The 15,561-nt window shown below is 42.1% G+C and overlaps 1 protein-coding gene across 1 annotated transcript in view; it reads right to left on the bottom strand.

The window, feature by feature from the left end:
• Positions 1–15,561, bottom strand: part of XYLT1 (xylosyltransferase 1) — a 347,177-nt gene that overhangs the window by 108,485 nt on the left and 223,131 nt on the right. The window contains exons 4-5 of the mRNA XM_030578349.1: positions 5,025–5,197; positions 4,144–4,346 (exon numbers count right to left, since the gene is read on the bottom strand). Coding sequence (XP_030434209.1) covers positions 4,144–4,346; positions 5,025–5,197 — 376 coding nt within the window. The remainder of the gene's footprint in view (positions 1–4,143; positions 4,347–5,024; positions 5,198–15,561) is intronic.

The following is a 15,561-nucleotide window of genomic DNA, read 5'->3' as shown; positions in this document are numbered from 1 at the left end:
GTATGAAACAATAAATAATGCAAATATGTACCCATAGAAAATAAGAGGTTAAAGGCATTGATAGCTTTTCCATTAGGTTCTGCTAAAGAGGGTTCCCACTGGAAATGACTTTTAGATCATGATGACAAAGTGGCAATAGGAATGATGCTGAAATAAAGGGCAGGTGTGTGTTGGTTTCTTCTATTTTTGACTGAATCTAGTGGTTTTGAAAGGGATCTCTCTGAAGATTGATGTCCTCTACTCATACAAAAACTACATTGGAAGGAGAGACAATTACAGGTTCCCCACACTGACCCCTCCTGCCCTGAAAGGACCACTTCTATGAGTGAGTGTGTAGTATAGTTTCCTGGCAATTAATACCTGAGCTTGGCACTTAGGATGTTAACAAGGGTGCCAGTTCTAATGTTGGTCCATGCTGCTGAGAATCGGACATTAACCAATCATTTCATGTAGGACCTCAAATTGCCAATTGCCTAGTGATTAAAGGAAAGTGTTTTGCTTATGAATTTGGCTAAATGTTTCTTTGTTGTACTGAATTCATTATTATAACTTGCATTGCAGTAGCATTCAGGAGTCCCAGTCATGGCCCAGGATCCTGTTGTGCTGGGTATTGTACAAAGACAGAACAAAAAGACAGTTCCTGCCCCAAGAGCTTATAGTCTAAGCATTAGCGTATGAGGAAACGGTTAGTAGGAACACTTAGTTTACCTTCTCTAGCCCATTCATTGTTTTACACATATCTATTATATTCCCTATTTCTTGCCACTCCATAGGTGCCGACTTCCCCTCTTTCCTGTGGGCGCTCGACCCATCTCTCTGCCCCGGCTGCCACTCCACACCTTCCATGAAGCCCCGTTCCTTTCCTGAATCTTCCCACCCCTGCCCCTCCCCCATTCCAACCCCTTAACGAAGTCCCTGCCCCAACTCCGTCCCCCCTCCCTTCCCCTATTCCAACTCCTTCCCAAATCCGTGCCCCGGCCCCACCTCCTCCCATGAATGTGCTGCATTCCTGCTCCTCCTCTCCCTCCTGGAACATGCTAAAGCTGCCAAACAGTTGTTTGGCGGCGGCCAGGCGGGAAGCACTGGGAGGTAGGTGGAGGAGCAGGGATGCGGCATGCTCAGGGAAGGAGGAGGAGAAAGAGGAGGAGCGGGGATGAGGGGAGCTTGGCTGCCAATGCCAGAGCCCCCACTAATTTTTTCCCTGTGGGTGCTCCAGCCCCGGAGCATGCCCGAAGTCGGTGCCTATGGTCTCTTCTCTAAATTGAAGAGTCCCACTCTTCTCATTGACCTTTCATGCGGTATCTTCTCATGCCTCTAATAATTTTCAGTACCCACCTCTGAATGATTCTTGTGGGGATAAATGAGAGATACCTGCAACTGTAATGTAACCCATGAACACACCAGGCAATTCATCAGAGAGATCTGGGCTTCACAATATAAAGATAGTGCTGACCCTGCTCTATAGCGTGTGTTGTGCTGTCTCACAAGGTTGGCTTAGCATGCATCTAGCAGAAGAGAAGGAGCAGAGGTTTCAGTGTCACAGATGGGATGACAGGTGGGAAGTAAAAGCTTAATGTGGAGCTTCCCTGGATAAAATATATTAATCCACAAAATTCATAGGTTCTTATGCTGGGAAACCTAACAAAACAACTGCAATATAGCTAACCAGAGTAAGAAGTGTAAACTGCTTTTAGTCTATTAGCTAGCAAATCAGTATGGCATCTGAAAGAAAGAAAAAAAACCTCAAATCCTTTTCCTTGTTATTTCTTGGAATAACATGCTGCTTCCGACATGGTCTACAACCGTGGAGGAAATGTCTTCCTAAGACTGTGAAGAACACCAATTTACAGCATCTCCACTTTGAAAATGAATATTGCATATTCATATATTTGAATATATTTTTGATGGGATAACATTTTACAGGGTTTATAATGCTAAGAGTATATGAATTTCTTTTAACTGCACCTACATCTCAGTTATTAATGAAAACAACATTTAAAAATAAAGAGAGTGTTCTTTGAAGTGCAGCTTCTAGATGTTTGTTATGTTTGCGTAAATTCTGAAATTAGAGTATTTTGACAGAAATGGGAAGTGTGCACTTCCAACCAATGACCTACAGTTGAGAACCCAGATGCAATTTCAAAACAACAGAGAAGTGGAACTTCAGGATAACTTCCATTGCTGGGAAGAAAAATGTGTAATGTCTACACTTTAACTGCACTTGTTTAGAGCTTCCACTATTGAAAAAAAAAAGTTTAACAACATTATATTATAATTGTGACTCTATTAAGATAGGGCCGGACAAAGTCTCAGCTATACATTGGGACAGTTTATGGCCATGTTTATAAATTACCAAGCAAGCTATTTTAACTTACCCCCGAGGGCAATAATTTACTACAGAATGTTACCGATCATGGCCCCAATCTCACAATAGATGCCCCAGTGCAGACTTTGAGCCGATATGATGTCACCATAAAATTCCAGTCTCTAATTCCTCTGCCCATATATCATGGTTAGAGCTAACAAGATGCAGCTATTAGAATAACTCTGAACTAGTTACACTGTACTTTCAGAGCTCTAGCACCTAATATCAGACTCATCCCTCTCCAAGTCCCTAGAATCTGCACCCCTGTAAAGGGTGTCCTTGGATCATATCTCCCCTATCATCTCCCCTCACCATTGGTGTGCTATGCCTTCCATTACACTACTGCCTGGGATCAGTATAGCACTCCTCATCTTCTAGATGAAGAAACAATTTAGTTGTTTAGGAGGACTAAGTGAGGGATGCAGGTAGATGATCATTATTGTTGCCACTTAAGAGGCAGAATGATGAATCATATTTGTTAAGAGACTTCCCCAAGGCTACAGAAAGGGTCTCAATCATCCAACATTAAAAATCTGGAGTTCCTATTTCAAATTCCTGCATTCAGATCACACATACATTCTCTAAGGTTCTTACTCTTTCAAGTTACTTTCCTGGTTGCTGTACACATCCACAGAGCTGGCTGCATTTCACTGGTAATGGATATGTATGGTACCCAAATCTTGAAGCCCTTATTCAGTTTTCACTATTATCTTTACTCAGGCAAAAACTTTCACCGACTTCAAACATAAGCTGAAGGAGAGTTTTTGAGCAAGGACTTCAGGGTTTGGCTCGTAATTTGTGAGGTGCTGTGGAAGCTTTTGAGATGAAAGACTATGACAGAGCAAATGAAATATGAGATGCTAGTATTATCAGGAACACTTTACGGCATAATCACATGTACGAAAAATGACCCAACAAAGTCACTTCCCCTTTCTTAATTCCTTTCGACATGGTAAGGAGTAAAAGTGAAAAGGAGAATTTTCTGTTCTTCATAATTTTTACAGCCTAAAAATAACTGTTTAAGCACATTTAGATTTTTTTAACCGAGAATCTACTTATGCACAGTTTAGTGAAACTTATTGAATGCAGCTGTGGGGCATGAGTTCTGTAACTTCAGGAAGACTATAGTTTCACTTAGAATCACAAGCCTGGTCATGTGGTGATCCATGAACTTCTATGTCTGATGCCGTCTGAATGAAGTTATTCAGGCAACGGTTGGTGCTGAAGATATATATAATTCCCAGCAACGTATTTGTCACTTTTATCATCTTTATCCTGAGCAGTAAAGGACCAAAAAAAGAAATACCGCAACATTTCTCTGATGGAATCTATCTATCTATATGCATATCATCCAAATTTCTTGAAACAAAGTCCAGCTGTAGCAAACTGCTTACCAGAGTTCTGTGTGGGATAATTTTCTTCAAGTTTGAGGTTTACAGACTGAAGAATCAACAATCCTGAGCCACCTAGCTGCAGGCAGTCCCAAGCATGAAAACAGCATGCATGCACACAGAGTGTTTTTGTGCTTGTGGTGCCATTGCCTCAGTAGCAAAAGTGCTGATGCCAGACCCAGTGACAATGAAGTACGTTTTTCTTTTTGAGATAGGGAGAAGCTACAGCACTGAGTTTCCTGCTAGGGACTGACGAAACTGGTGCCCTGGTTGAATGTTCCTCTGTTTCTTGCATCAGAGTACAGAAAAGTTTGGCCTATATCTTATTAAAAGTCCATTGTTCATTTATGAAGAAAAAATACATGTTTTAAAAAGGGGTCACCATACCTGATGGGATAGTCGGCAGCACTAAGATTAATGAAGAAATCCCAGGGCCAGTCATTCATCTCAATTAAATCCCTCATACTCTGTAGATAGGTGGACAGAAGACTTGCTCCTCCCCAGATAGTTGCCATTCGCCAAGGGGTGACTCTCACATTCGGATACTGGCTAGCAAACTGGAGCACTTTCCGGTGTAGATAATTGGATCGCTTTACAGGGAAAGAAAGTAAAACATTCAGCAGACTAGGAAAAAAAATAAAATGAAAGGATCCTCCCTGCTTGTGTTCTCTAACCAACTGAACATCTTAAGATCTGATGTTTTCCAGATCAGTTGATTCTGGCCTGCAGTCAGTTTAATGTTAAGTCTCTAAGGTGCCAAAAGGACGACTCCTTGTTTTTTTTTAAATACACTGAGAACTGTGAATGGTATCTGGGATTTGATAATTTATCTAGCAAATATACTCCCAACAAAATTCAACAATTGCTAGCCATTTCCTCCATAAGATGTGCTAAACAACACATCCCTTCATTCAGTGGAAGCTAATTTGAAAGTGTCAAAAGCCCCCTTTCTTTTATTCTCTTTGATCACCCCTGGGAGCACTGAGTCCACTTTACATGTACAATGACTTATCAGTTATTGCTACAAAACATAGGACAGACAGATATGGACAACTACCATAGACACCAGGAGAAATGAAGGCAGTCACAGAAGGAAAGATTTAAAAAACAAAAAATACAGTCAGGCATAAAACATATAACAGACAGAAAAACAAAAAAAGTGATACATACCGTATGCAGCAGAGATAAAAAGAATGTTGGAGAAGGTGACAAAGATGGACAGATTGACAAATGGTGAGACAGGCAATTTATAACCAGTGATATATTACCTTGTCAACATGAATGTAATAGAAATGGTCTTTATGGTAAATAGCCTTAAACATGCGTTGGAGCTGCCGAGAAGCTCTGCCATGAACAACCAAGACAAATGCGATCCTGACTGGGTTGGCAGGCATGTACTCTATGGAGTCCTCATCCCATAGTACATTGTTGTTGGCTTTTCCTGTTTGAAAACAAAACATAGTAAGGACATCTCTGAGTGCATCTGCAGAGTGGGGACAGAGAGCAGCTTGTATTAAATTTTGGCTCTTTTTTTCTTTTAAACAATTTTTAATGTGAATTGAGAACTTGTAAGAGGTGCCAGGTTGATTGCCCTAGAGATCAAATGCCTGCCTCTCTTTAGTCACAGAACAGGTTTCAGAAAGCATGAGCAGAAGCAATGCAAGCTTTCCTTATATTTCCCTGCTTATGTGCCTCAGCCAGGGCCAGGAGGAAGTATTCAAATGTTTTTGACCCTTAACTGAATCAAACTGAATAAAACCAAGCTCCATTGACTTCGGGAAAGCTATGCAGATTTGCATCAGCTGAGGATCTGTTGCAAAATCTTCTAAAGTTGGCTAATCTGTATCCAGGGCAACACAACAGTGACAAAGACAAAAGAGTACTTGGGAATTGATTATATTTTGATTATTTAGCCTTCGTTGCTAGAAATCAAAATTAAAGCACAGCTACTATTTATGTGGCATAAGCTCCCACAACTAATGGGCCATGCCCTTGCTTGGAGTAAATCAGCACAGTTATGTTGAAGTTGGAGGAACCATGCCAGTTTGCACAAGCAATGGCCTAATTATGTTCTTGTATTCCACTGGCATGACCAAAATATCAAACAACTATAGCATGTGCACTGCTGTAATGTCATCTATAATAGCAGTCATAAATCAAAATGTTTAAAGGGTGACCTGCAAAATATGAGAAAATAAAACTGGGGTTTCAATTGCTCTTTGCTTCTTTTCAATGTAGAAGTGGGCCTGACAATACTTTTTTTAAAAATTCAAACATTTTTTCCTGCCTGTTTTTATATCAGAATTTCTGATTTTACCTTGCCTGTTTGTTTTTCAAGAATACTCTATGGAGAACTAGAAAACTAGTAAGATTATCACAAGAAGTGCTGAGTAATTGAAGAGCCAAAGGTAATTGCTTGTTCAGAACTTTTCAAATGCTTTGTTCTGTGTTTGGTTGTTTTTTTTCCGTTAACCTCTATTCAACTCAAAAACCTCATACACAATTTGGAAGAAAAATATCTTTGTTAAAGAGTCAACACCCCTGCCTTCAATAAAATTCTCTTTCCATTTCTCTGCTCCTTTAAGGAACCTCCAGCAAACAAGACAGGCAGAGCCTGATCTTTCTAAGTTAAAAACAACAACAGCAACAACAACAACAAAAAGCCCACACTACCTTTCAGACCTTCTTTATACATCTTAAATCAATTAAAAAGGTACCACACCATTTTTCCCCACTTTTTGTGTTGCCTTTAATATCAAAGAGCATTACATACAGTATCATTATGTTAAAAGTGCTTCAGCCTCAAAGAAAAACATCAGGTTTTTCCAAGTCTAATAAATCCTAGCTGCCATTTTGGATTGTGTCCTCTGAGAAGCGAATCCATTTAGTTGTCTTTAAAGGCCTAAAAGTTTTGCTTTTGTTTGAAAATGCATATTGAATTATGGGTAATACACTTCAACACGCGCAAAGCTCAAATGTGTACTTCCTGTCAAAACTTTTAAAACTTTGGAAGCAAAACGTTATGGTGCAATCTAGTGTGATAATACTTCTACAGTTACTTTATATTTACACAGAACCTTTCAGCTAAATAATTTAAAGTGCTTTATGGTCAGAGCATGTGTACAAGGTCAATACAAATTCAGACAGAAGTAGTTGCAGCACGATAAAAACTGCATCAACACACTACTACTTTACAAATATTAGTTAACTAAGCCTATCCCCCCACCTTTAGAGATGGGCAATTGTTGTACCCATTTTACAGATTTACAATATAGAGTCTTGCAAATACTATAGGATCCATTTCATTTTTAAAATACCTGTCAAAGTAATTATTAAAATAAGTCCAGTTATGTTGATTTCAGTTTGATTCAATGCAAGAAGCAGGGGAACTGATGATTGTTAAATAAAAAAAAGAGAAAACTGACAGGAAAAGACATTTTATATTCAAGCTTTAAGATAAAACAATAAAGTAAACAATGGTCAATATGAGCCATCAAACTTGTGATAATTTTTAAAAGCTTGTTAATTTATTAATTAAAGAAACAAAATGTGGAGACAAATTACATTTCTTTGCTTGATATTTATTTTGAATTTTTTCCCCTTAAAATGAGAAACCAACTGCATGCAAGGACGTATGGTGTTACCGCAGGTTCTCTAAACAATTTGGTACCCTTGGCTATGCTGAAATGTTAATATCTTGTAGTAGCACTTCTTAGCTAATGAATGCCAATAATTATCCCAAATGTAGCGCAGTACCACACCTGAGGCAAGTGCCCATACCAACATCTCTCAAAACTGGAACCCTCAGAGGGAATATTTTTCCCCTCTCAGTAGCAGAATCAGACCAGTATCACCAAAGGCTTTGCCCTCACTATCCTGATGGGATCGTGGAAGCCATATGTATTAGAATTAGTAATTCTCTGTAACAAGATTCCCAAAGACTTCAGTGTGCTTTGAATTGGGGCTTTCAAACACAAATACTGTGTACAACACATATTAAATAGCCACTATGTTGATTCCTGCATTTAAAGCACAGTCACAAAAGGCTTAATAGAAGGGGAAAACCGACATCCTCAACGTGGCCTCCTGAGTAGATGTCTCACTGGTAATATCAGTGCCCACAATTCACTGCATTTGCAAAAATGTGGATGCAATTATATGGTGGCTTGAAAGTCCATCCCTTTAAAAAAAGCCAGCACAAAAATTCTGATCCCTTAATTTTAAAAGGGACGTGATCAACTTAAAATTGCACTTCTGTCTGATGTTATTGTTATCCCACCACTAATAGTAAGAAAAACCTAATAAGACAATAACTGCAAGACTAGAGCAAAAACAGAAGAACAAAAATTGCTCTTTTCCAGTTTGTTTACCTTGGATATTTGTGCATAGTCAGTTTCACTGTTTCTCTCACACAGTTAATCAGTTCCCCCTCTTGTTTCTTTAGGTCTTTAGCACAACAAGAGGGGAAATAAAATGATTTTAAAGGAGGAAAATAGGAAAACGTGATAGTAAACCCAGAAAAACTGCCTGGAGAGTCAGGGACAAATGCAACTGCTGAAACACCCTGACTCAGTTTTCTTTTAAAGTTACTGATTTTCAAGTTGATAGTGTCCCGTTAATTGTTCCTGTGGTGGATTCAAACAATTTGACAATATTTTAATTTCATTTTTGGAATCTATATTTCTACATTAGTGGCTTCCCAAGTAAAAGGAGAGGAATTTTTTCAATAACCTGTCCCGATATGTGGGACTTCTTCTTGACAATATTATTTTAATGGACCTTAGAGTTAGCCATATGATGGTGTTGTCTTTTTGTTGTTTTGTTCTTTAATAAATTTGCTTTCATAGAAAATACCGTAGTGTCTTTGGCAGAAACTGAACACAAAATCCTCCAGAATATTAATCTGAATTTAGCCCCCTTTTCATCAAGTTTCTCCTACTGAATTCCTTCAATGTCTTATTTTCCTCTCCCACAATTTTCCTATTTTATCTTTTTATATTCTGCTTTTTTTTAAATTTTGGTTCAGTTCTTTATAGTCTCATTTTCCACCTGCATACTATTAAGGCTTCTTTAGTTTAATCTTTTTCTTGGTTGCCTAGAGTATCATAAAACTAAGTATGTTATATTTTTCCATAAGTCAAATTACCAGCTACTTGTGGTGATTCTATCATATGTCTATTTTTAGTCTGTGGTTGATTTGCACCTTCTATTTAGCAGTCTGCTCACTGACACAGACCCAGTCTGGTTTCCAAATAAGATAAAATTGGCAAGACAGGTGACACTGAATATTTTCTTCTGATTATAAACTAAAGATGCAGTCGGACTTGAAAATCAAGCTTTAATAGGCAGTGCTCTGAAAAACATATCAATATTAGGATGGCCCCAATATCTCAAAAACTGTTGCATTTTTATAGAACCCTTCATCCAAATGCATTCTAAACTAATTTACACATTTTACTGTCTTTATATTAGTCATTTTGCCTATCACACAGAAGTGCATCCCCTTCTGGGGTGTTAGAATGCCAACAACAATGCAAGAGAGACATCAGCTGCTTTTCAATTAACAACATGCCATATGGTGGCAATAAAAAAAATCTAAAAGGATTTTGAAGTGGCACTTACATTTCTTAGCTCCTTCAATACTAAAATTATATTTCTGCATGCCCACATGTATTAGAGATCACAGAGTAAGCCGGTGCGACTAGCCCTGTCCCTTTGTCACCTGGCCCTCCTTGAGTCAAACTAAAATGCAGCTACCAAGATGAGTTTCCTCTCCACTGTCCAGACCAAGTCTTCTCATTTTTTTAATCTTCACACTCACTTTCCCATTCTTGCCCATTCTATTCAACGGGTCTCCTTATCTGTGAAGCAATAACTCAACACTGTCTACATCACTTCTCTTATGTCCTCCTCTATCCTACGATCTCTCAGCACTTTTCACATCTCTGCTTGTTACCTTCCGACTACCCATACCTGGCGTGCAACGGGCCAAGCTGACATAGGAGATTTCCTACCTTCTTTCATGCCACCCCCTTGATGCTTATCATATCTGCCCACTTAATGGGTATTGAGCTCCATCTCCCCGTCCTACAAGAAACCTTTATGAAGCAGTTTGGTTTCAATGAGCATACCCAATTCTGAGTTTGCAACTCTATTGCATTATCCTGGTTTATTCTCTTACCACCTGTAGACTTCATGCTCTCATGGATTTATAACCATTTCCTCTATATGCCATTTATACCAACACTCTATAAACAGCAATAATAGAGCTACAATGTTAATGTTACCAGGGCTGGGTTATAAGCCATAGTAATGCATTGAAGGTAGGCTGTACTCTTGGAGAGATTCAGCAAACAGTCTCATCCATGCCAGGCCAGTTCACCTGGCAAGTGGCGAACAAGAGCTAGGTTATGGTCCTACCCCTCTACACAGTGAAAGCAGTGGCTCTAGCCACGGGGGATTCTTAAACTTCTCATAACTTTACAGTTTCATTACATGCTGTGCACAGAGGTTAGGGGAGAGGCTCCTTGTAACATTTACCTCCCGGAGCACCTCCACATGACTTCAGTGAGGCCAAGATTTCACCCAAAGTGGTGGTGTTCCCACTTTTAATAAAACCCATGCTTAACCACATATTAGCTGCTAATCAAAATTCTTTTATTTGGCCATTTTAAATGTAAAACAGATAGCTACAGTTAGCACTAAGACCAAGTGACTGGCAACAGTTGGCCTTTTTAAATGAAACGGTTAACAGCACTTGAAGTTTCCTACGTGCTCGTTGTGGCTCCATCTACAACATTTGTTTTTAGGAAAATATATACCTGGTTTGGCAAGTTACACACAAAATGTCAGCCACAATGCAATGTCAAATGGCCTTTATAAATCTCAGAAAAATCAGCTCTTCTAACGGAAAGTCTGACCCTTAACTACAGCGGCATCAACAAGTGCCACTGTATATTATAGAGCTATAATTTTAGCATCTCATTTGTAGCGTGAATAGGACTCAATATGGAACTCATCAACAGAACTCATATCCTCTACTTCTAATCTTTTACTTCAGCTGCTAATTAATGACGTTTTCAGACTTTTGTAAGAGCTAGAAACACAAACTGTTATTACAGGATTTTACAATCCAGACTATTTCAAGGAACCGATTTTGTAAATCAATCCATCAAGTTACACTTTTATATTTAGATTTTACTATTTATACAGTACATTACGTCTGCGTAAATATGTCTGCTGCTGCTTACTTATCCTGTGCACAGCTGCACGTTTGTATTGATACCATAGATTGATTAAGAATAGTAGAAGAGATATTGCTGTGCAGATCTAGAGGCTATTTACTGTTACTGCTCCAATACATGAATAGTTGGATTTCTTATTACAGCTAGAATGTTAGTTATAACTCCACTGAATGAACAGATTCTGCAAACCCTACTTAGGCTCTCCATTATAACTCCCCATTTTCAGTTTCTTGTAATTTACGCAACCTTTCGTGGGTTGAAATTTTTCCAGACTTGGTCTTTGCCTAAAAATGATTTTCTACTTTTGGTACAGGAGAGCAAAAACATTTTACCCTTTTTCAAACGAGAGGAGAGTGAAAAAAATATACATTCCCTTGTTTTAAAAAATGCATTTTTTAAAAAAACAGATCTAATACTCAGATGCTTGGAGATAAAAGAAAAAAAAAGTTGGCAGAGAAAAAGGCCTCCAGGAGAAGCGTCTTAAGAGTTTCTGATGAGAAGTTGTTCTGACGAGAAGTGACTGAGTTATGAGGGATTAATAATAGGAAAATTTATCTATATTACATGAAAACGTCCTTTCTTTGTTTAATAAGGTCCACAGATCCATTACAGTGGGTACATCAGCCTGCTTGCAGCTTGGGGGCAGCACCACACCTGTCAGTCACTAACAGCAGGGAAATATCCGGCTCTCTGAAGTGCCCCCATTTGAGAAGGCTTCCACAGCCAAGTTAAATCAAATCTATTTGCCTAAGTACAGAGTTGTTAACCATACTTTTAGGAAAAAAGCACAATTTCTCCTACTACAGAGAATAGGAAATTCTTTCTACTGAAACACATTCAAATATTTGAATGCCTCCTCTATTCTGGATGATTTGTCTGTCTCCAGAGCAGGTAGAATGGGTGGATTTTATTACTCGAAAAAAGAAAAACAAAACAAAATGAAAAAACCACACCTTCACGTGAGCACAAATACATTTGCATGTTCTTCTTTGTATTAAGGTCGACAACTCTGTTATAACGACATTTTCATAGCAGTGTCTCCAGAGAGGGAAGCAGTATCAGCCAAACAATTAAGAAAGAAGTATACTATATAGCAGAGGTGGCCAACCTGTGGCTCTGGAGCCACATGCGGCTCTTCAGAAGTTAATATGTGGCTCCTTGTATAGGCACTGACTCCAGGGCGGGAGCTACAGGCGTCAACTTTCCAGTGTGCCAGGGGGTGCTCACTGATCAACCCCTAGCTCTGCCACAGGCCTCTCCCCACTCCACCCCTTCCCGCCCCCTCTCTTGAGCCGGCCGTGTCCTCGCTCTTTCCCCCTCACCTCCAGAGCTTCCTGCAAACCACGGAACAGCTGATTAGGAGGTGGGGGAGTGTGAGGGAGGCATTGTACGTTGGGGCTGCCAGTGGGCGGGAGGTGCTGGGAGTGGGTTAGGGAGCTGACGGGGGGCTGCTGGTGTATTACTGTGGCTCTTTGGCGATGTACATGGGTAAATTCTGGATCCTTCTCAGGCTCAGGTTGGCCATCCCTGCTATATAGTCTCCATCTTCCCTTGGGCACTAAATAGTGGAGAAGACTTCTGCCAAAAAATGGCACTGGCTAAAGACTGGATGGCCAGTATGTAGAATGTATGTATTGATGGCTACACGGCTGCCCAGTAAATCTGAATGCAGGAGACATGAATTCTCTGCCCTGAGCTTGGCCCTGCTCCGGCCAAAGCCATAGTCTCGTCAAACAGAAGGGGAAAAAAACAGTGTCCCTGCTGCTCTCTCCTTGCTATCTTTTGTGCAGTCCTGGGGAGCCAGCTTTTCCAGTCCCGCTTGGCTCCATTCCTGCCTGGGGGAAGGGAGCTGAACAACTCCATCCAGACCAGGCTGTGAGACGGGAAGCTGCATTGTCCTCACACAGCAAGCCAGGCTCCCCAGTGAGGCATTCAAAAACGGGCTGAAGCAGGAGACAGCCCCTTCCTTTGGCGCCTAGCTTTTCTTGGCCTTGCTCTCACCCTGAAGTCCGCAGGAGCACTGCATATGCCTCAGAAAGGGGAAAAGGAGATGAGCAGGTCAATCTCCCCAGAAGGCCAATGCAGCCCTAGGACACAGCTGGGAACTGGATGGACACGTTCTTGAGCCAGATTGTTAGTCACTCATAAATGTGAAATAAAGTTTGGACTTCTCCTCAGAAAAGCTCTGGAACCAGGAGGACTGGGCATGCCTGCTTCCTGGCATGGAGGCAGAAAAAACAAGAGAACTTCAGGGAGCCAGGGACTGCCCTGCTGCCAGTGACTGACAGCTCTTTTCCTGCCCCAAGCTGCAAGCAGCCTGAAGTACATAGTGCAATCATATCTCCAAAAACTCTGTACACTTCTTTGGCTACAATATTTTTAGCTGTTTTCAACAACGTCCTAAGTGAAGGAAAACTATATGAAACACACAGCAAAACTGGCACAGAGCCCCCTCAGAGTGGGCATCTACAGAATCTGTGTATTCCCAGCCCTTCCTCCTATCCCACCCACTACTACTCATTCTGGAGCACAGCTAGGCCCATGCACGGCTCCCAGGGAACTGAGAGCACCTTGAACTGCTGTAACCATCCATTCTGTACAGATGACCAAACCTCAGCACATGACAGCTGCAGTGAATGCAAGACTAACTTTACTTCCTGTTTATACAGACTCTCGCCTCCTTGCTCTATGGTCCCCAGTAGCAGCTCGCAACATTCACAACTAATAGTACCCACACATGGACTTTTCTCTGCCTGTGGCTCTGTATAGAGTTCTGCTCATGCCAGTCTGATCCTAACACTGCTGAGTGCCTCTTGAGAGACAGGGTTGCCAAGCATCCAAAACTCTGGTCAAAAAGGGACCCTGGCAGCTCCGGTCGGCACTACCAACCAGGTTGTTAAAAGTCCGGTAGGCGGCGCAGCGGCGGCTAGTGGCTAAGACAGGCTCCCTGCCTGCCCTAGCTCCGTGTGGCTCCCGGAAGCAGCCGCCAGGTCTCTGCAGCCCCTACACCAGGGGTTCTCAAACTGGGGGTTGGGACCCTCAGGGGATTGCGAGGTTATTACATGGGGGGCCTCCACCCCAAGCCCTGCTTTGCCTCCAGCATTTATAATGATGTTAAATATATTTAAAAGTGTTTTTAACTTATAAGGCGGGGGGAGAGTCACACTTAGAGGCTTGCGATGTGAAAGGGGTCACCAGTACAGAAGTTTGAGAACCCGTGCTCTAGATACATGGGCAGCCAAGGTGGCTCTGTGTGCTGTCCCTGCCGTGAGGGCTGGCTCCGCAGTTCCCAGTGGCTGAGAACTGTGAGCAATGGGAGCTGTGGGGGCGGTGCCTGCGGGTGCGAGGGCAGTGCATGGAGCCTCCCTGCCCAGCCATGCATGGCTGCTTCCTGGGAGCCTTGGTAAACGCCAATAGGACGCTGCACCCCAAACTCCCTCCCACACCCCTACCCCCTGGTCCAGCCCAGAGTCCCCTCCCACACCCAAATTCCCTCCCAGACCTGCACCCCTCACACACTCCTAGCACCCCTCATCCCTGGCCCCACCCCAGAGCCTGCACCACCAGCTGGAGCCTGCACCCCCTCCCACACTCCAAACCCCTTGGCCCCAGCCCAGAGCCCCCTCCTGCACCCCAACCACCTCATCCCCAGCCCCACCCCAGAGCACGTACCCCCAGCTCGAGCCCTCACCCAGAGCTCACATCCCAAACCCAGAGGCCATAGTCCCCCCCTCTCCCCTGTAGCCCAGCCCTCTCCTCCAGCCTGGAGCCCTCTCTCGCACCCCAAACCCCTCATCTCAGAGCTGGCACCTCCAGCTGGAGCCCTCACCCTCCTCCCACACCCCAACCCCCTACACCAGCCTGGTAAAAGTGAATGAGGGTGGGGGAGAGCGAGTGACAGCGGGGGGGGGAGGGGATGGAGCAAGTGAGGCCAGGGCCTCGGAGAAGGGGCAGGGCAGAGGGTGGGGCAGGGGTGTTTGGTTTTGTGCGATTAGAAAGTTGGCAACCTTATTGAGAGAACATGTGAGTTGAAGGCACTCTGGAGAATCAAGCCCTCAATGCATGTTAGGAGATGTGCATATTCTTTATGCAGCTCAGCTAGGGGCCAACTTCTAGCCCCATGAGGCATGCCCAGTTTCTACTGAGCCAATTACTATGAATGCTGGTGAGTAGTTAGTAACGGGGTTTAGTTTCATGCTGAAGAATCAAAGAGGTCTGGAATCTCCTGGGAAGATACAATCTTCAACCAGACATCTGGATTTGAGAGGAATGCTTACACCTTAACAGTGCAATGCTATTGGCTACTCTCCGCAAATTTTACTTTAAAGTTGATGCCTCCTATGCTTTACTTCTCTGCACTAGTGTCAGTGAGGATAAAGTTTCAGACTATGCTGCTATTGACAAATGCATATTTCATTTTTATAAAGTATCTCAGTAACACTGCTTTAATATACTTCACTCTCAGACCCTTCCATTAACAATTTTCTGCAACTTCATATGATTAAGTAACTTATAAGCAAAAATTAATGCCCTGTAGGTGGGAAGCAGCAGGATATAATTT

Source organism: Gopherus evgoodei, chromosome 10, assembly GCF_007399415.2.
Source record: "Gopherus evgoodei ecotype Sinaloan lineage chromosome 10, rGopEvg1_v1.p, whole genome shotgun sequence".
Taxonomy (NCBI): domain Eukaryota; kingdom Metazoa; phylum Chordata; order Testudines; family Testudinidae; genus Gopherus; species Gopherus evgoodei.
The sequence above is the reverse complement of the archived record's forward strand: the minus strand, read 5'-3'. Positions and strand labels throughout refer to the sequence as shown.